Genomic DNA, 22,737 nt, shown 5'->3' with positions numbered 1-22,737 from the left:
TGGAGAGAGTAAGTACATCAGGATTTATCATCGTCAAGACAGCCATAGTAAATGATTAAAAGAAATATGCTATAATCTGTATTTGGCAAGGATTTCAGTTGGTTAGGAAAGAGGTTTATTCTGATCACATTTATGCCTTTCTTACATTATCATAACTTCATTAATTAAAATGATTTTCCTTCTATTTATTTCCTCAATCATCACACCTACAATACTACTCCTGTTTTACACAAGTGTAAGTGGGATCATAATAAGCAAGCCCAAAAAGTTTGATTCTGTTATCCTAATTTATGGAAACTTTCCACTGTCTTTCGTGGGACTTCTGGGTGCATTAGGCCTGTTATATTAGGAGTAGTGGGTAGAAAGGTAGAAGATTTCTATATCAACCTGTCTTGATTACATTTTTAAACATCAGCTATATGAATCTCTATTGGAAAAATAGAAGTAAAAGAAAGCCAAAATAAACCTACATAAGAAAGTGATATATGTGTTAATACTAATCATTCATTTAAATTAGTGGGAAATGCTATGCTCTGGCTCTGACAGGTGACATAACTCCATAAGTATGTCATTAGGATCATACAGGGGTTCAGAAAAATCTGTCTCTGTACCCTTTATATCTTCTCATTATTCTAGGATATACTTTCTGAGTTTTAAATCCACTTAGTCTTAATTTATGTTGCCCTTGTTTGGATCACAGGCAGTTATAAGTTTTAAAATTAAAGTACATTATCATTTCCTGAAAAATACACATTTTAGTGAGGTAAGCAATAGTGAGGTAAGCAATGAAGGACTGAGGTTCTGTTTACTTTTCATTCATTGAAAACGTATACTTTAAAAAGAAAATGCTTGAAAATAAGAAGCACATAATGGGCTACAATTGGGTTTTGTAGAAGAGATTTTGTTTCCCTAAATCAGGAGAGGCAAGATACAGCAGATTTTTTAATTATTAGTTTGTCGGGTTACTCATGGATTAATGTTTTATGTTAACTGATTTCAGCTATGGACAAACTTCATTACAAGATGAAATTAAAGACAACACTACCATATTTACCAGAATACTGGACCGTCTGCTAGATGGCTATGATAACCGCCTGAGACCAGGATTGGGAGGTGTGTTATATTGTAACTTTAAATTTTACTCTAATAGAAAGCCTTAGGCCTAAAAACATTACTTTACATCCAATCCTGATTTCTTTTGTTTTATAGATTTATACAATCCTTTTGATATGGTAGACATGCTAAGAAAACATCCGTCCATACCTTTCTCTCTCTCACACACACATATACACATGCCATAAATTAGTGGCAAAACCTGTAATTTGCAGTTCAGTGGATAATTTTCTTAGTTCGCTGAGGGGTCTCAATGACGGATAAAATCATGGCCCCAGATTTGACTGTTTTCAGGGAGCTATAGATCTTCGAAGGTCTTAGCTACTAAAGAATACCCAAAACATTCTTGTGGATTTTGCTTATAAGAGGATTCTTGCCAAAGACCAGAATCTTCCATTTTTTAGACAGGTAAATGTTCCAGTAAGGTTAACAGGATTTGGGTTAGTTAAGGATATCAGGGTTTAGCTTAACAATCTCTCCATTTCACAGAGGCCTATAAGTCTGTCTATTCAATGACACAAACCTAAAGCAAGATTGTTAAACTGTTATCCTTTCTCAGAGTTAAAACCCTGCCTGCATCTTTAGCAGGACGTAACGTCTTCTTATTTAGAATGAGAATAGGAAACTATATTGTGTCTTGCTCTGCTATACTGCACTGACCCAGCACTTGGTCATATATAATGGTGAAGTTGATAAACATACAGATAGAAACCTCTGCTTTGCAATGATTTTGAACAAATGCAATTTATTCTCCTTTGAGAAGCCACAGTTTGTTTTCCATCCTACTTTCTAAGAAACAAACAAACAAAACCCCCACAACTACATAACTGAACTTGTTTTCCCTCATACATTAGCTTTCAATAAATTTTAAACAGAAGCCCTTCCTTTTGAGATCAATACATTATAAAATAATTGATATATCATTTCCTAGGCATAAAAAATAAGTTATAAAATATATGTGCATTTTAATAGGGTGTGTTATTTCTTTTGTTTTGAAATAATCTTTAAATAGTGGGCAAAAAATTATATGTGGTTTAATTTTACTGATTTCCTTGATGTTAATATAAACCTCGATTTATAAATTATTTTCTTACTTTAGGAATCATAGAAAACAATGGGTTTTTCTATATTATGGATTCTGAATGTAATTTTGAATATAACTTGGAATAAAAACGAGCAATCCCTTTGTCCACTAGATGTTCTGATATTGTGTCTGCATTCATGTAAATTTCTGGATTCTTTTAGCTTAATTAATAAAACTTTAGATTTAGGGCAACTAGTATATTAGGTGACTATACTGTAAAAGGCAATAAATAAGTTAACAATCAAGTTGTACAATCCAACATATCAACATACAATCAATCAGAAATGTGCAAGTAGGGGTGCCTGTTTCTCATTTGACATTTTGCACAAATGATGATTTATTAAAAAATATGAGACCCTAATGTGATGATTTGTTATCAACAGGTAGTAAAGGTGTCGGTAGTAAATAGTAACCCTGAAATTAAATGAATTGGAGTCCATTTTAGGCATTAATTCTGAACTTTTTTATATAAACATTTTTTCGAGTGAGGAAAGTGGATTGGGAAATGTTTTCAGATTACAGATATTGAAGGAGATATATGAACCAAGATATTCAGTACAGCTTGGGTATTCAGAGTGATAACTTTTGTTTCTCTCTAGTATAGCTCTTTGTGATGTTGTATGGAGTGGAAAAGGGGTGTAGTCTTCACGTCAGTTCTACAAATCATCTTCCTTCCAATGTAGTCAATGAAGATTCGTCATTCATTTCCTTCAGAACAAGAATTTGGGCTCTGTAACCAAGTGTTGACTAAGATGTTCATTTATTAGTATTTTTATGATGTGAAGAATCAGTTCTAAAACTACAAATTCAGTTTGCATAATCTACCATACAATTTTGAGATGATGGTATTAATGATGTTTCTTCATGACTATATTGAGCTGATTTTAAATCAGTGCCACAGCAAAACTCATCATCTTCCAGCATGTCACCCTTATCACGGACTCCCCCCATAAACACTATATGATACACGTATCTCATATTTTGCTTTTTCCCAGGGAAAGTGTTGTTTTAAATATTTCAGTACTTGGCTTTAAGTCTAGGACTTAACGCCCTCACTGAAGTCTTTCCAAATATATGAAAACTAGAAATAATGCTTGCTCTCGCTCTCTCCTTTCCAATGTTTAGCAGAAATGGCTCAATTAATTTATAGATCTTTTGTTTGCTTATATTCAATTCTTCTTCTCTGAGCGTTTACGGAAATTAGTGTGGAAAGGGCAACACAAGAAAATGAGTTTTCTATTGAGTTTTGAAATAGATTAAATTTACAATCATTTTTATCACTTATAGAGTTAATCTAGAGCCGCCCACTCTGTAATTTCTGTATCTTGCCCTCACAAGCATCCTGCTTTTGGTCAAGAGTAGATTGTGTTACAATGGAGGAGGGAATTCCTCAGATACCGAGTTTCAATCTCCTGGAGGGCCTTAAGCACAGATACCTGAAACTATTCATTCAGGAACCATGGCAAAAAGGTGAGAAATAAAATGATACCGGTGTGAGGGTTACTGTATTTTGCATAACATGAAGATTTTACAGGATCTATGGTATCATTCCTAGGTGTTTATTAAGTCCCATCATATCTTAGACACTTTCTTATTAGATCTTCTTCAGAGGAGCTGTCTTAATGGAATAGCTAAATAGATGGTTTAACATAAAATACAAAAATTATAATTTGTTGTGTAGATAAGCTCAGAAGGACCATCTGTAAGGTTGAGTCTACAGCTTGAACATCTCAACTTTTAAAAAAAATTAATCAGTTAGCATGAATTCAAAACATTGGAGGAGATGGCCAATGACAGATGAGAGTAACTTAATATGCACATCTTAAAAGGGAAAAAACTCCAGCAAAACAAGTAAAGACAGTTTTGTGGATGGCTGTACCTGATTTTTAAAAATCATTTCTCCCCTTTATACTGCAGCTTTGCACCTGCTGTAAATAATCTGTGGTACAAATAAAGTTATTCAGATGGCTGCCTCCTTTACATGTGGGCACAACAACATAGGCAAGTATCTAGTGTGCATAATGTCTGTAGAGTCCATTCATAAATGTGGACATAAAATTATATCGACAGTTATTTGTGTCTGGAAAACTGAACATGAAATCATCTTTAAATGTTTAAAATCAGCCTAGTGGCTGTTTGGAGGGGTGGGGAGGGGGCCAACAATTTACTGGAAGTGAGGAAGAGGAGTCATATAAACAGGGAAGAGGAATACATTGAAGCTGAAGAGATGAAAAATCAAGTTAGACACTAGGGAAAAAACAAACAATCAGTTAGGTAATAGAATCATTTGCCAAGGGAAGTAGCTGAGGTCCCATCAGTAAGAGTGTTCAAAAATAGAATAAATGAAATAATTGGTAAACTAAGTGGACAATAAGCTGAATATGAGCCAACAGTATGCCCTTGCTGCAAAGAAGGTTAACAGTATACTGGGCTTCATTAGTAGGAGTGTTTCCAGCTGATTGAGGGAAGAGATAATTTTCCTCTATTCAACACTGGTGAGGCTGCATCTGGAGTATTGTGTCCAGTTTTGGGCTCCAACTACAGAAAGGATGTGGACAAACTGGAGAGAGTCCAGCAGAGGGCAATGAAAATGTTTAGAGGCCTGGAGAACATGATTTACAAGGAGAGGCTGAGGAAACTGGGATTATTTAGCCTGGAAAAGAGAAGACTGAGGGGGGATTTAATAGCAGCCTTAAACCACGTGAAGGGGGGCTCCAAAGAGGCTGGAGCTGGACTGTTCTCAGTGGTGGCAGATGACAAAATAAGGAGCAATGGTCTCAAGTTTGCAGCAAGGGAAATTTAGGTTAGATATTAGGAAAAACTTTCTCTCACATACTTCCTCACTTTGGAACAGGGTACCCAGAGACATTTTGGAATCTCCATCCTTAGAAGTTTTTATGGGTAGACAGCCTTCGCTGGGATGATCTATATGGGCATGGTTTTGCTTTGAGCCAGCAGCTGGATTAGTCCCTTGCAACCTTCATTTTCTATGATTCTGTGAATTCAGGTCCTTCAGCTACATGCTTCAGAACAGAACACAGACAGCAAAAGAAAGGAGGCAGACCATGGAAAAGAGGTGCTTTCAGTGTCCAACCTCTCTGTCTGACAAATAAACTTAGTGGCTCTGTAAGAAGCTGAAGGAGAGTAGGAGACATTTCTTCTGTGGCTAGAGGGATTAGCTTCAATAGATACCATGTTACCAGGAAATCTTATATTTTCCTGGAGAAATTAATGCATTGTTGACCTCTGATATGAGTCTTTTGGACATGGAAGCTGAGGATGTAGGAAAAGGGTAGTTTTGAGCTAGAGAGTTGGCTATGCTAATATTGGAAAGGGCTACTTTGCAGAGGGATTCGCACGCTACACAGGTTTTCCTGAGGTCAAAGGAGATGAAACCAGGCTTACCTGCAGATTTTCAGGTTGTCCCTTTTCCCCTTTGGAAGGATTTTCCACAAAATAAGATAATAGGTGGAAGAGAACTGATATCCAGTGTGATCTCCCCTGAATGTGTTATGAACTTAGTAGCTGTGGCTGAATAAAGATATCTTAGAGCATCCCAGTTGGATTTGCATTATTCCACAATTAGTCTAGTCTTAATTATATAGTATAATCATTTTGGTGTTAGACACTGGTAAAATCTATTTCTTGCCCACTGCTTTTTGAATTCTGGCAAGAACCACTGAGATTTAGCTCAGATCTGTTGAAGTTACGAAACATTAGTTGAAAATCATTACTGTAGAAATTATATATGGTATGGGGCTCTTCAAAGTTCTGTATGACTATCCCAGGAAAAATAATTATATTTACAATGCACTTGGCATCTACAGTGAGGGAGAATAACATGATAATAAATGTGTCTGTAACATTCCTGAAGGATTTCATAGCTACATTATCTATAAATATATATAGTGGTGACACGAACCCAAAATAATTGCTTTTAGACTCATATGTGAAGTCACTCAGGATTGTGGGCTGATTGGAAACAGGGATTTAGTTTAGAAAAACCTCTGATATCAGGGTGAAACATGAGATCCTTACTCTGGCCTTGTCAGATTTTTACAATATAAAGATATTTTAATGCTAAGACATTAAAATGACTTGAATAAGGGCTGGAGAATCAGGCCCTTTGTTTTCACTTACAGATTATGCCCCATTGGTTATGACTTTCTATAAAAATAATATAGGCTATTATTGGCCCCATCATCTGTCTCCTATATACTCCTATGTCCCTTAAAAGAATCTTAATATGCCATGGGAAAATTTCCCCTTGCAGGAGGGTAAAGCTGATGGTAGCAGCAGTTGTGGGAAAGCTTTTGTAAGCTAAAGCTGACTCAGGGCCAGCAGAGTCTGACTAGTGCAATCATTATGTAATCTCATATTTAACCAACCACCACCCCCATGGGTTGTAGATTTGGTGTTGAATATTTTGGAAGAGGTAGCATAAAATCTGCCTGACCATATTCCGTTGACTCACTCTTCATCTAATGTGCTCATATAACCTAGTATTTGCAAAGATCCATGTGTCTTTTTTTATTTGTAATGGTTTGTAATATGTATAGGTGCAACTTCCATTTCAAAATGCTCACAAAATCTTTTGGATTGTTTAAAAATGGGACAAACTCATAATTCACTTATGTTTTACCACAAGTAAGCAAAACAAATATCAATCTGAAAGTGTGTGTCTTTGTAAGTGTGTCCCATTACTGTGTTTGATCATCTATTCTAAAAATTGATATAGATAAATAAACTGAAAATCCAAACTACTTCGTTTTGAAAAGAAATAAGTGTTAAATTTTGAAGATCCTAAATACAGATGATCCTAAATGACAGGCTTATAGGTGAACACTATGTCTATATTTTAAGATAATGGCTTTCAACCCAAAGTCTGAAGCTCAGATCCATTTCTTATTTCAATCCTTCATTGTACTCTGCCAGATATTAAATGAAAGTGACTGTACTCTAAAAAATACCCCTCCCCCTAGAACTTTAGGTTATTTTAGAACATTCCTTTATTTTCCACCTACTCTTATCATTGATGCAACAATGGTATGAATCTGTCTTTTTCCAAAAAATTCCCCTATAGCTACCAGCATTTTAATTTTTGAGTCTTAGTAGTGGGTGTGTCTACATGGGCATTAATGTGTTTTAGTTGGTGCGCATTAAATCTAATACCTCCATTGTGAGGCAGTAAGAAAATGTTCATTAGCCTGTCTTAATGTGCATTAACTAGAAAGTACAGTTTTTAAGGGATGCTTAATGTGCATTAGCTTATTTTAATGTGCATTAACTAAATAGCACAGTTTTTTAGTAATATGCACATTAAAATAAGTTAATGAACATCAAATCACACATGTAATGTGCCCAGGTTTACAACCTTCATGTCTCAGGGCTATACTGAGGATTTATTTGGATGCAATAGAATGCATGCTAATTAAACTTCTGCTTCCTAAAGATAGTCTGCAAACATTCATACTTAGGTAAACTGTACTTAGGTACAGCTATAGTCCTGTTCAAATCATTGATGCAACAAAGTTCAGTGAGACATTTACTGTTAAAATGCAATTGTAACCGGGACAGGTGTTTTAGCGATGGCAGCTAAGTGGAGCTAGTATATACCCTTAAAATAAATGAGTTAAATACATATCATGCCAAACACAGGCCTGGAGATCTGGAGGTAAAATTGTATATGAACTTATATACAAATACACTTTTCTGCTGTTTATACAACTTATACAGGTTTCCCTCACCAACCTCTGGGGTTAGGTTCCTGTAAGTTCCTGTGGTTGGCAAAACCGTGGTTGGTAAGACAAAAGGCTTATGGGAAAAAGGCAGGTGGTAGGCTGATGTGTGGCCATGGAAAACTGTGGTTACTCAAAACTGTATTGCATGGTACCCAAAATGGTATATAGAATATTAAGCATAAATACTCAAAACCGTGGTTGGCAGAACTGTGGATGGTGAGGGAAACTTGTACTTATCATTTACTTCTCAATGTATAATCCTAATATGATGCAAGAATGAAGTTCCCAAGAAGCAAAAACAAAGTATTTTATTTCCATATCTGTTTCTATTTGAACACAAAACTTATTTTAGCTTTATTTAGCATAACTGGACAAGCAGAATTTTGAGTGGCAGTATGCTGGTTAGTGCTGGACACATCCTTCACTGGTTTATACTAACTGAGCTCTTGGTCTACCATGTCTAACTACATGGTCTGTGCCAGCAGTTTGAACCCTGTTTGAGTATTGCTGTGATATCTGAGACTAACACTGGAATTGCACATGACTTTCATTTGGTGTCGAAAATTTGCTGATCAATAATCACCCATGTCCTGATTTTTGATGTGTTATGTACCCTTTTCACTTTCTCCTGTATGCAAATTTAATATAAGGGGAGATAGCAAAGTCATTTGAAGCTTCCTGTTTGCATTGAAATCTTCATAGCCATCCTAGCAGTTCCCATGGTCCTCCTCCTTAAACCCTGGAGGTAGAAGTTATGCTTAGGAAACAGGTTTTTATTGCAACGCCTTTTCAGTCACTGGTTATTACAACAATTACTTAAGTTGAATTTTGCAGTAGTTCCAAATTTTTCTCCTAATCTAAGCTGTCCTGTTCACTTCAATTCAGGATCTTGGGGTTCAAGCACAGACCCCAATAAATCATAAATGCAAATTTATCCCCTGTATTATATGACAATCAAAATGTAAAATGAAAATAAAATAGAATCTGAATTCATATCTCCAGTGTATGAGTCAGTTGTTGTAAACTTATTTCCTATTCAGAAGTGACTCATAACTTTTGGAACTTTTAACAAAACGTGGCTGAATCACCTAATTGGAAAAATTGTAAACAAGGATTTTAAAATGTCCCAATAATTGTGAAGGGCCTATTCTTTTAGTGTGCTCATGTAAATTCTTTTATTGCTGGAAGCTGTGTGCCCATGTAGGACAGAAGAGAGCCTTCGGTGACATTTATGCTGCTGCTCAAATGACACAGCTTATCTGTGAGATGAGGATTGTTGGATTTAGAAACTCAGCATAAACCCAGTCAGTCCAAACACATTACTGTCAATCTTATATTATAGTTGTACATATTGTCATTACTTATGGTCTTGTCACGCTATTTAAATTACCTTTGGCGTTACATATGAAAGACACTGCTCACTCTTCTATTTCTGTGGAAGTCAGTCACGTCACTGATGGAACCTTTACTTCTCATTTCTTTTCTGCTGTGTATATCACTAACTCCTAAATGTCTATATTATGGCCACAAGTCTATCAGAATACTGATAATAAATTCATATTGTATGAATACCACTCCATGCTACGCTGCTAATTCAGCCAGCATAATCTATGGGCCATTTTTCTAAGTGGTGAAAATTAGTTGGCTCAATTAATTTAATCAGGCTATGCCAACTTGCTCCAGCTGAGGCTCTGGCCTAATGTCTGTTGGGGCTGAATGTTTTGCTTCTGCATAGCAGCTAGACTCTGCTGTCTTGAGACCACCTCCTGGTGAAGTTGATGAGTTATCTTTGAAGAGCAGTGGATTGGTCTCTGTGGAATAGGGGACCATGAGTGGTTTGTGTTTCAGCTTTCAGTCTGATAAACAACTTGCATGTTAATATTCATTTCCAGATGCATAGTGAACTCATTCAGCAGCCAGGGTGGGAGGAGGGAGTTGGCATGCTGACCATTGCAGAGCAGGGGGGCAGGGGTGAGATGAGAAGAAGGGAAGTCTTATCAGGATATCTGCACAGTGAATGCAGCGGCAACTGTTACTACTGCTGTAGCTGACTGTCTTCCCCGTGCAGACAGCCTTGGCAGCAGCAGCAGCAGCAGAATGAGAAAGTCAAGTGCAGCAGGCACATGGCACTGGCTCACTGGGAGCCATACATGGGAACCTGTTTGCTCCCCTCCCCAGATATGCTACTGGCACAAGGCTGTGAGAAAAAACTCCCCAAGTGGGGTGGGGGGCAGAAAGTGGTGCTGGGGGGGAGGGGTGGGAAGAGCACCATTCCACTCACCCTTAAATGCACTGCCAGGTGTGGGCTGCTTCTATGGGTGGGCAGGGCCCACAGGGCTCCCTCTGTCATGGTAAAGACACCCAGGGGGTGGGAATCTTGCATCCCCTCCTAGTCATCACTCAGGGCTGGTGCTCTGCTTCCCCTGCCCTAGTTACACTGCTGCTCATTTATACTGTGCTTAAGGGCCTTGTTACACATTACACTGTGAACCACTCAAATGCTTGTCATTTTACTGCTAACTTGCAGTCACACCTTCAACTTGAGCAGTACAGCTCTGGGAAGTGGCTGAGTTACACAGAATGGGAGCAGGGTCATGCAGATCAGACAATAATTGTGCCCTGGAGTGGCACAACTTTGAACTATCTAACGAGAGCTTTAAGCCACTTACAGGTGTAAACGTGCAGACAATCTAGGTGTTAAGTGCTGCAGGAGCCACTCAAAATTAAAGTGGAACAAGAAAATGCTATTGTTGCCATAACTTTAAAGTGGTATTTCTATGCATCCTGTGAATTCTACAACTCCTTTTGTTATGAGCTGTTTTGGATGAGATCACAAGCTACAGCTCATGATTTTTTTTTAAAGTTAGAAGTTGGAAGTGAGAACATTTTCCTAGGTTGAATACCCCTTGTAATGATCATATACTTTTTTCAAAGGTAAGAGGTTAAATTCTCATTATGAACTTCATTTCACTGGATGCCTAATGAGGGAAGTTTGCCATATAAATACATTTGTCAATAGAATCACTATACTATTTACATGTTACTCAGTCCTAAAGATAAAACATTTAGAATTTAAAAGCACTATGAGAAAATTCAGCTACAGCTGTAATATATTTCATATGAATAAGAATTGTCCATTGATATTTCAGGTGTGTAATTTTTTTTAGAGATTTGCCTTTGTTGCCCAGTAAATTCTACACTGACTTGCTAAAACAATGCAATAATGTTGTTCATTACAATAGTGATGAATGAGTATATCACAAATGATTTTATATTTTGATAAATACCCTCTAGAAAAAACAGTACATATTTTAAAATATAATTTTATACATTTAGAATATGCAATCAAGTATGAAATCAACACAATAATGTATGCAAAAATGCACATTTACTGCTTTTTCTTCATAACTTTGCAGACTTTGTGTTTTGTCAGTGCTGCTGTATTTGTTACTCAGCCATGAGTCTCCTTGTTCGTTGCTATGATTTTAGAGTTTAAATAAATTGTGAGTGTTATTAGATGTTGTCCTTCATAGTCCAATACACAAAATCATTTTGAGCTTGAAGAAGATTCTGTTAAATTTAATAGTCTATCCATTTTAGCATTTTACAACTTTGAAGGAATACATATACACAATTTTATTAAGGTAGGTGGACGAGGAAACTTATTTCAAAGCCCTGCATTAGCTCTATTAGCTTATTTTCTTTAGGATTACTTTTAATATTTTAAACCTCTCAATGGATTAATAAAACCCATAGTTTTATTTGTATCCTGTCTTTGAAATATATTTTTTCTGCCAAATTTGGAATTTTCCTCAACATGCACTAATGTGAGGACTACCATAATCAATATTTAAACTTAGACTACTGACAACTTTAAAAGCCTATTGGCTAGAGCCTTACCTGAGTAATGCTAGAAGGATCCTTGGAATGGGTACTAAAGTTATCAGAGCGTGTTGCATGAGTAAGTGCTGAGGAGGAGAGACAATGCAATGAAGCAGGAGATGTGCATTGGGACTAGGAAGCCATGTAGGCAAGGATAGATGTCTATGCTGGTATATAATGAAAGTTATGAGTTAAGTGGAGTCTAATCTTAATTATTAATTGCAAATAATTTAACCAGTGTTAAAAATCTTGGTCATAGTCTTTACATGTTTGAAAAGGATGCATTCCCTAATTGTCTTGGACATTAATGACAAGAAGCAGGTAAACTTGAGGATTATATATCTATAATATAGATGTCTGTATTATCTGTATATATATATTATATATACAGACATCTATATTATAGATATATATACATACATATATATATATATACATACACACATAAAACTAGATATATCCAAGCACACGCATACTGTTGTATGCGAATTAAAGAGATTTCTAATTTGTTATTAATCCTTTCTACTCTGGCCGTGTGTAGACGAAACAAGAGGCGTGTGTGTATGACATTTTAAAGTGGGCTAAATGCTTTTGCACCATTTTAATTGCGTCCGTGTTTGCATGCCTCAGTGGTGTATTGTGCATTAATTCCAACTGCTGCAGGAAATTCAGCAGCGTAATACGCCTTAAAAGACTTAGTGTGCAGCAAACTAAAACTTTGAGGAGTTTTAGTTTGTTGCTGCTGCAACCACAGAGTGAAGCACCAGGCTCCATGCAGCTCCGTGGCTCTGCAGGAAGCCCTGCAGACAGCCTGGCAGCAGCCCAGGAAAGGAGCACTACCCAAGAAAAGCAGTAAGCCTGATCTCCCCTGGAGCCTTCTTGGGTGAGGTGTGTGGGGTACTTTCCTCCGTGGCTGTGGTACCCCCCAGGGCCAAACAAGCTGGGTTCCTGTGGGCGGCTGCTGCCTGGGGGAGGAGGGATCCACTGCCGCAAAGGGAAGCACTGGCCCCCCCGCAGTGCAGGGACTGTTCTGCCTGCCGCAGCTCCCTGCTGGAGAGGCAGGTAAGTCAGCAGGGTGTGTAATTAACACAGGGGTTATCAGCCCTAAATTGAAGTGGTGTTTTTTAAAACCCACCACTTCAATTTAGGTCCCCTGTTTCGTCTACACATGCCCTCTGACAGTAGGTATGATGACTTGATGCAAACAGCATGGCTAATAATTTAAAAAACAACCTTAAAACATGAAATATTTCTGAAAAATGTGAGTCAAATGCAGGCAACACTACGATACAAGGTTTCAATTCATATTTATTTGGAATGGTTTCATGTCTCACTCCTGTCTATTAAACTCATGAGTAATGCAGCAATGTCAAATGCCTGTTGATGAAAATCTTTTTATCTGGACACATCATGGTGTATTTTCTCTTTCTGTACTCTATCAGTACACATTACATACATTTACACAAAAAAAAGGTTTAATTACTAAAGACATATATCACAATTCTTGGGGAATATTAGGTAGGAGTTATGAGTACAAAGTTAAATATTCAACAATGTTTTTCCTATAAAAACAAATATAATTATTAGTTAAAAATTCATTGAAAGGTTTAAACAACAGTGGAACTCTGACCTGTCTATAAATGGATCTGAATACATTTAGTAAAAATCCAGATATATAAAAACTGTAGTTTGACACTGCATTTAAAATGAGTTCTAAAAATATTAGCTGTGAAATTACATCTATAAGCGATAAATTATCAAGACCACATTGTGGACCAATTTTAGAATAGCTAATCAAAGCCAGTAAAATTGCTATTTGGGTGAGAATTTGTGTTGGCTAGATCTAATGAAGACTGTTGATAGACACTCACTGTCCTAATTTCCTGCTTCATCAGAGCGTGTAACTGAAGTGAAGACTGACATCTTCGTCACCAGTTTTGGGCCTGTTTCAGATCACGATATGGTAAGTGACAGTTTATATTTTTACAGCAATAGTTCCTTTGATTTTTATTTTATTTCTAATTTGGAGTTGGAAAGAGGAGGGAAAATATCTGAAACAACTTGATCTGCAATTATCTGATATTTTTTAGACCTTTTGGTTTTGGAATCCTGTCAAGTTTTGCATTTAACCATTACTGCCAGCTGTGACTGTATTTAAGTGCCCTTAAATTAACAGCCTCAGTGACTTTAATACATGTTATAACAGACATTATACTTGCATGATAATATATTATGGAATTTGTTAGCTGCTTAATTTTTTGAATGGATCTGTACTTGTCACAGAATGAAAGCATAGTTCTATTTGGCATATCACGGATCCAATTGTTGGAATACATCATTGTCTTAAAGTGTGATAAACATTTACGGCTACAGTGTAAATTCCATAAAGGATAACCTGTGTAGTTACATTAAATGCTGCTGATCAGTTAGAAGTGAATTTGTTAGGTATTAGATGGTCAGCGGGACAAGAAATTAAGGGAGATACGTTTTTTCATTCTTTTATTGCTTGGATATAACAGGCAAATTACTAGATAATTAAAAAGGATTCAGGCACCTGTGGTTACAAAGTTGTAGATATGAAACTTAACAGTGATGGGAGATGTAGGCAAGTTGTGTTAGTTTTTGCATATAAATGAAACCATTGTATGATTCATTTGTAAGTGGGCATTATTTGCAGGGACATTCAAATTGGGAAAATTATGTTAAATCATGCTGGATCCTGTGTAAAACTGAGCACTGAAGAAATTGACTACCAGTAATCTTTTATTTTATCTTATTTTATTTTACTTTCATTATTTAAATCAATCACTTAGCTAATCAAAAGCAAAGGAAAGAGAAAAAAGGAAAGCATATGAAAGCAATGAAACTGGTACAAGAAAGCAGCTAATATTCCTTTGCAAAACAAAATGAGAGGATGTATAAGTGGAACCAGTTTCCAAATTTATAGCTGGCACTTACACAGAAGGTAACCAAGGTTCTCAATGGACACAGCAGAATTATGGAATAGAATAACAGAATATTTCTGTAAAAATTAGTTGTTTTCATGGGCTACTTTTCCCAAATACTCTGCAGGAAGACAGAGTTTAATGATTGCTTGGTGAATATATCCGCAACTGATGCCACAGCAATAACTAATAGTATTTTACAGTGATATTAAACCAGAATGATGCATTAGTATGTTGAGCAGCATAGCCGAAGTGCATAGCCTGTTGTGGTGGGCAAATGTTTTCTGTTAGTAGTAATCCAGAGGAATGGCTAGAACAGTGTTCTCAGTACTTACACACTAGAATAAGGCAAAAACTATATAACACTGCAGAGGATTATACCACCTCTCTGAAAATGCTCATTATAGTAGCTGGAATACTGTAGATCCAAGAGAAATATCACATTATGTTACATATATCAAGCAATGTTATCTTTGTTCTGTTGGCTGTAAACAAATTGTGAAAATTCTCTCTTTACTTGTTTTTTGAAATTATACATAAATTGCTTTGATGGAGAGACTACTGTTGTATGACATTTATGGCCCTTGATTATTTAAGAAAGTCACTTTAACTTGCTTCACTTGTTTATAGGCTAATTCATATGACCAGCCACCATAATCCAGTTTCAAATTCAAACCCTGAAGGTTGTTTCCTTGGTGTCTGTTTTTGCCCCAAACTTCTACAGCTAGCTGGGAATTCTTAATGAATGGTCTTTTCTTTGTAAAATGCAAATTTATTGAAACAAAACTTTTCATTGAAACATTGATTTCTGACAGAAGTTTCACTGGGAAGGTTTCATTGCAAGGAGTCAAAGATCAAAGCTCTGTTTGCTTCAGAGCAGACATACAAACATGCATTTACTACAGTTTTAGTGATTTCTACCAAGCGATTTCATATTCTAGGGTGAATCTCTCTCACTCCCTTACACACACACCTTTTGTGCAAAATTTAATTTCAAGATTCATTTTTGTTTCACATCAGAATAAAATTATTAACTTTTGACATTTTTCATAACAGAGAACACTTTATTTTTGGGTAACCCTCATTTCTGATATTTGTAAGATACTTGTATGTGGCAGGGATTTCCTGTTCTTCTATATTTGTGCATCATCTTACAAAATGCAAGCTTTGGGTACTCCCACAAGGTAATTAAAGTGACCACCACCACTTTCATAGTCTGAAGAAATGGATAACTAGGTTTGAGGAAATACAGCAAATTCCTTTTACGCAGAGCAATGGTTCTTATAAACCTTTAGATTTTATATGACCTTTATCCAGGATCAGAAGGAAAATTCATTTTATTCCCATTTCAATCACAGTTGGCACGTCTACATGAGATATTTACTACAGAGCTGACTAATTAGCTCCACAGTAAAGCTCTGTGCAGCACTATTAGGTCACAGTAGACTAATATATGCTGCTGCAGGGTTGTCTGGCTAAACACAAGTACTACCTTGCAGCGGCGTTATTTTGTGCACCGCAGTGCCCAAGTAGATGACAATGGGGCCAGCTGGGCTGCTCTGGCCAGGCTCCATGTGCTGCAGAGGGGCTGGCAGGCACCGAAGCCCTCATGCTGAACCGCCCTCATGCCTTAGCCAGTACCGCTGCAGTGTCCCCTGCCAAGCTGCTTTGACCAGGCTCCATGTGCTGCACACAAACTCCAGAACAATATGCTCTGGAGTTTTTTGCTCCCAGACATGTTTAAACATCACACCCAGGAATAAAAAAAACTCCAGAACAGTAAGTTCCAGAGTTTATTCATGCACATTAATTGCATCTGTAGACATGCCCACTGATGTGTTTGTGAGGTCTCCTAGCTGAGAAGGGGGTGATTGCATCCTTTTCATGATTGTTTCTTAAGTAGAGTTACAGTAGGGAGTTCTGGAGACCTTGTCACCCTACTCTATTAAGCAGTATTTAATTACATAGAAAACACACGGATTCTGGTGAGAATATCTGTTGATTGTATCTTAAAATTACCTTACTGCCAGAATGCCTTAGAGTAGAAATGTTGTTTGTTTGACAAGAGATAGCAAAGACTAATGAGGTGTGAGCACAGCCAAAATGACCCATCCTTAAATTTCAAGAGATGTTCTGAGAAGAAGCTTTATGAGGTAGAGAGGGGCACAGTGCTTGGACAGATTCATAAGCACTTTTTCCATTCCCTAGTTACTTGAATACCTGCTTTTCTCCAAACTCACAGTCTCTACAAAGAAGTGTCTCATGACTTGGTGATCTCCTTGGTCTCTTCTTCAAGGCTTTAACACCTTCCTACTCTCCTCCCTCTCTGAAATAGCGAATGTGGGTGGAGATTTACTTCTATACACTGCACAGCTGTCATGTGTACATCTTCCACATTTAAAGAATTACTTCTGTGTAGGAGGAAGTTTATTGTGGGACTAAAAGAACATGACAAATCCATATTGGTGCCTGTATATGAGTGCAGAGGATGCTCCGATTAATTGTGTCTGCTGGGGACATAGTAATTACCGTCCTCCAGCAGCCTCCCATGCCTTGTTGCATCAGTGTCCCCATGCTTCAAAATGGCAGCAGGATAATTGAATGAGCTTTAGTTCAAGTGCCCCCATCACCATTTTAAAGTGATGCAGCTCTTGAAGACATTTGCTTGTCACTTGCTGCTTTTTAACTCCTCTCTTTTTTCCTTTGTTGTACCACATACATAAAATGCGAGTGAAATCTAACCAAATGAAATCCATGGAAAAATCTCACTAGGAAAGATTTCACACACAGTTCCTTCACTTGGCCCTATTCCAGCAAAGCAACAAGCCTTGGGCTGAGCTAAAAGATTGTGAGTAGTCCCACTGAGGCAAAACAGGGCATCCTGTGTTTAATATGGGTGATTAAAATCATAGAGATACTGATGTAGCTAAAAATGAGCATATACCTGCATGGCTTGCTGGAGTAGAATAAAGTAATAATGTTATGTGTGGTAATACATATATTAGTTAATTATTTATTTATGAATTCCAAGCCATAAAAACAAGAAAAGCAAGACATATTGTAACTTTCCTTGTCCAAGCAGGCTTTAAATGCAGACTTACTGTTACACAGCTCACAATGCTTTGTGGCTCATGCAGTATTGCCCTTTGTTAAAACAAATGAAAGATTTAAGGTAGTCTGTTACAATGAGGTCTGGAACCAAATTTCTTCCAATATTCATTCTAGAATGCCTCTCTGTTGACAGCCCTCTAGGATGAATGTAGATTCCTTGCTTGTACATATATATATGCAATGGACGTGCATTTTCAGGGATGGCAGGGATTTAGCCAACAAGTCTTAGAGAAATGTTGTATCAGAGCCTGAACAAAAATTGTCCAGTCTCATTTTAAACTGTAGAGACTTTAAATAGCTTCCCACCATCATAGCAGTCAGAGATGGAAAAGATCTTTGGTCACAGTTCAAATCCAGGTCAGTACATAATTGTTTCTCACAGATTATTATTATATTTTATTCCATTTAATTTTAAATCTTTTTTTACCACTCCTTTGTGAAACTGTTCCCTTTTTTATTTATCTTATTGTCAGGAGGTGTTTTCTAATTTCCTCCATTTAATCCTAAATTAGTCTTTCATTGCCAAGTGAGAAATGTTTATTGGCATGCATGAATTTTCCTCACATTTACATTGCCACAAATTCAGAGTAATATTGGATTGGTATAATAAGAAACCCAATCACATTTTTTCTTTCTATTGTCTAGATTTCCATGGTTGTAGGTCTAAACCTTGACTTGACTCATATTTTACACAACTCAGTGATTTGATCAAATGAATTCTTTTACTGCGTTAAAAAATATCACTTGCTTTCTTTGCTACTGTATCATATTGCAAACTAATATCCAACATTAGTGTCCACGATTCTTTTGATATTAATATTTTCTATGCTTTTCCTAATCTTTGTTGACCTGCCATCAGTAACAAGTTTAATAATAGATTTAATGCACACAGATGTATTTCACACATTATGCTATAGTGTTCTCAAAATTTTGCTCTTATAAAAATGATAAACATGTATCTGTCAAACATTTTTATTGCAACATAACATGTTTTGAGAGTTTCCCCATTGTCTGACTTGATCTAGGAATATACAATAGATGTATTTTTTCGTCAAAGCTGGAGAGATGAGAGACTAAAATTTAAAGGACCCATGACAGTTCTCCGGCTGAATAATTTAATGGCCAGCAAGATTTGGACACCTGATACCTTTTTCCACAATGGAAAGAAGTCTGTGGCTCACAATATGACAATGCCTAACAAACTATTACGTATTACAGAAGATGGGACACTGCTGTATACAATGAGGTGAGAGCAAGAAGGCAATTTTTTTTCCCATTTAATTTGAAAGTATTGCTTATTAAAATGTTGCTTTTAAAACTGAAAACAGATATGTTCCTTTCTGAAAACAACTGTATTTGAATTTTATTTCTGTCATCATTTTCATAGTATGGTATAGAAAAACCGACACTTTCAGGAGCTGGCGGTGATTTTTTTTTCTTTTTCTATACTATACCCACTTTCACACCCTGCCAGTGCTTTAATGCTTTGATTTTAGAACTCACCTGAAGGAATTAGGCATCCATATCTTCTGGCTTTCCATAGTGAAGAAACTGGAATTGCTTTCAAGATCCAAACCTAAGAACACAATGAAACTGGAAAGTTTAATACTCACATTTTAATAAGTTAGGGACAACATAAAAAGATATTTCTTTTAATTTTTTTAAGTATTGTTGGAAATAGATTCTGAGTGCACAGAATCTACTGTTTGCTTTTCAGGTTCATAGGAAGCCCAGGAATTTAAGGTCTAAAAAGAGATATTAATCTTTTTAGAAGGAAAACTAAGCTAGCTGAAGCATTTTGAAAATGATGAATAATAGATTAATGTTCACTGAGGAAATACTCTCTTTATTATTAATGTGTTACTCCATTTCATGAATAGTTCAGATATTGGTGACATTGGGCTAATCACTAACTAGCAAACCACCTAACCTTCCACATTTGTTGTAATATATGATCAACAGTTTGGGGACCAACAGACTTCATAAATCTATGAACAAGAACAGTAGCTTATCTCTAAACAGCTGCCCATTAACAAATATTATCTCCCTAGAAATCAATGTATAAATCTTTAGATTTAGAATCAAGATAGAGTGATACTTTTCTGAGCATAAAGAGTTTTCTTAATGCTTCTGTTAATTTTTCCCCCCCTCAAAAATGAGGTCAAGTGGCAAGAAATATTTTGAAAGCAAATAGATGTCTAGGCCGCTTGAATGTGTTTGATGAGATCAATGTATCCCAAAACATTTTTCGAGTCTTTCTAAGCTGGTTTGGAACTCCTGGGCTGACAACTATGCATGTGTAGGTCAATTTCCCTGGTCTCTCCAGATGCTTGTTTGTGAGGGATATAATGTATATATGTATTATTTTGACAGTACATTGTTTAAATGTGTCTTTTTGACCATTATTATTTTTCTTTTCAGTCCGCATAAACTGCTTTCAAAATGTCTGAAATCAGTATAAGATAAACCTGGATGGATGTAGTATCAGACTGAGCTGATTTAGGTTAAATCAGTTCATTGCACTTCTGTCCCAGATCCCCTATATATTCAAGTTAACTCACAGTCCCCCAGCATCCCTGGATGCTTTGCACTTCACACCCAAATCCCAACCCCTTCACAGAGTGGGTGGGCTAGCCTTGGTCTCAGCTGTCTGCTCCAGTCAAACAGGGAGCCATGCTCTAGCACCCCCTCAGCTTCTGGCCTGGGCCCCTGAAGGCATGTAGCTTCATTTCTGGAAGCAAAACTGAATGTTTGTCCACTTGCTTCCACTTTTACAAGTGAATTTTCTGGAGAAATCTCTTTGCATGGTATATAACTATTAGGCTAAATACAGACAGTCAAAAAGTATGAGGCTGAATTGATTCAATCTTCACAGATTAGTCTAAACGGCGTAGATTGAACAGATAAGCAATAGCCATTTTGAAAGCAGTTTATGTACACTGAAGATCTGTTGTGTTACAGATCTGAAGTGGTTTCTAATCACTCATACCAATTTATGTGTAATTTCTGTGCCTAGCCTTATTATCCTTTTCTTGCTAATGTTTGACGTTTGACTTTTTCAGGGACAATACACATCTTGTTGCATCAGTCTTTGCCTATATTGTATCTGGCTTACTAACCAGTACCTTTGTACCCCGGCTGATTAAATAAATTTGTTTTGTCATTCAGAAACTTAATTGGAAGTCTCAATCAGACTAATTCAACAACAAATATTTTAGTTTTAATTACATTTCAGTCCCTAAACTACTTTAGAATTATACATAGTGTAGGAGAAATCTTAGCCACAAGGACATTTATTAGGCAAGGAGTTCTCCTAATGTGTATATGCTGAGAGATTAAAAAAAAAAATCATATGACACTATGTAGAATTTGCCACAGTAAGGAATGCACTACCTGGGTTTAAATAGACAAGGTTCTTTGGATAGATGTGATATCTTTTATTAGACCAACTAAATAGTTTGAAACATTGTTTTTTGCAAACTTTTGGGCACAAACACCCTTCTTCAGGCATAAAGAGAGTCTGTTGATGTTTGTGTCCTCTCCTGGGTAGAATACAAGCCAATATGCAGGTCTGTGAAAATGCAAATGCATAGCAGTGAGGATCTGTACAAATGGAAAACAATAGGTGAGAGACAAGTTGAGGGTGGGAGGAAGGAGGAATGTAGAACTGGTGATAAAATATAGCTGGCGAAATGCAGACAGATTACCCAGGGTTAAGAGATGGCAGGCAGGTTATAATAGGCTATAAATCCAATATCCATACTTTGTCCATGATTTTTTGTATCCAGTAGATTAATGAAATAAAGTTCACAAGCTCATCTACAAAAGGTGTTTTGTAAATTCCCTTTGAGGATTAGAACTGAGAGATTGGAGAGAGAGCGGCTATTTTGTGAGAAGTATGTACCCACAGGTAACTAGGTATTTTTGTCTTTGATAGATTTTCTATGAGTATTCATTCTGGTATGCAGTAGTTGTTTGGTTTTTCCTACATATTTTCCATCAGGGCATTTAGTGCACTGGATGAGATGTATTGCATTTCTAGAGGTGCAGGTGTAAGATCCAGGAATGGTAATGGTTCTATTGTGGAGTGTAGTTATTGTGGGAGTGGTGGAGATATGTTGACAGGTTTTACATGTTTTGTTCTGGCATGGTCTGGATCTATTTGGTGTCTTTTGGGCCATATAAGTTTGCTTCTGGTGATGATGAAATTAATGAGGTTTGGTGCTCGTTTAAAGGCTAGGATGGGTTGTTCTGGAAAGATCTCTTTGAAAATTGGGTCTTCTTCTAGTATGGATTGCAGTTATTTGAGGATTTTCCATATAGATTCCAGGCAAGGATAGTGTGTAATCACCAAGGGTGTGCAATTCATGGGGATTTTCTTTTTCTACTTCAACAATTCTTCATGTGGTATCTGGGTGGCTCTTTCAAAACTATGATCGAACTCTCTGGAAAAGTGTCCTTGTTGGGTGAAAGCCCTTTTGAGATTTGTGAGGTGATGACTGTGGGTGTTCTCCTCAGTGCAAATTTGGTGGTATTGGAGGGCTTGGCTGTATATTAAAGCTTTCTGGGTGTGTTTAGGATGAGTGCTGGTTCTGTGTAAATATGTATGTTGGTTCCCTGTATATGGTGGTTTGTATTTTACCATTCTGGATATTGATCATAGTATCTAAAAAGGGAATGTTGGTGCTAGAGTAGACAAGAGATACTCTGATGGGGTGGGGTGGGGTGGGGGGCGATGGTGATGGTAATTGAATTTGTGATGGAAATTGATTAGAGACTGCAGGTTTTTTGGTGCAAAAGATGAAGATATCATCTATGTATCTTAGGTATAGCATGGGTTTGATGGTGCAGTTCTTGAGGA

At 36.8% G+C, this 22,737-nt stretch overlaps 1 protein-coding gene across 2 annotated transcripts in view; it reads left to right on the top strand.

Moving 5' to 3' along the window:
- GABRA1 (gamma-aminobutyric acid type A receptor alpha1 subunit) overlaps positions 1-22,737 on the top strand; it is a 60,743-nt gene that overhangs the window by 5,422 nt on the left and 32,584 nt on the right. For both annotated transcript variants that reach the window (XM_019534882.1, XM_019534883.1), the window contains 3 exons: positions 1,001-1,113; positions 13,716-13,783; positions 18,902-19,122. In XM_019534882.1, coding sequence (XP_019390427.1) covers positions 1,001-1,113; positions 13,716-13,783; positions 18,902-19,122 — 402 coding nt within the window. The remainder of the gene's footprint in view (positions 1-1,000; positions 1,114-13,715; positions 13,784-18,901; positions 19,123-22,737) is intronic.

Source organism: Crocodylus porosus, unplaced genomic scaffold (assembly GCF_001723895.1).
Source record: "Crocodylus porosus isolate Cpor-Errol unplaced genomic scaffold, CroPor_comp1, whole genome shotgun sequence".
Lineage (NCBI taxonomy): Eukaryota > Metazoa > Chordata > Crocodylia > Crocodylidae > Crocodylus > Crocodylus porosus.
This window is presented reverse-complemented; position numbering and strand designations above follow the sequence as displayed.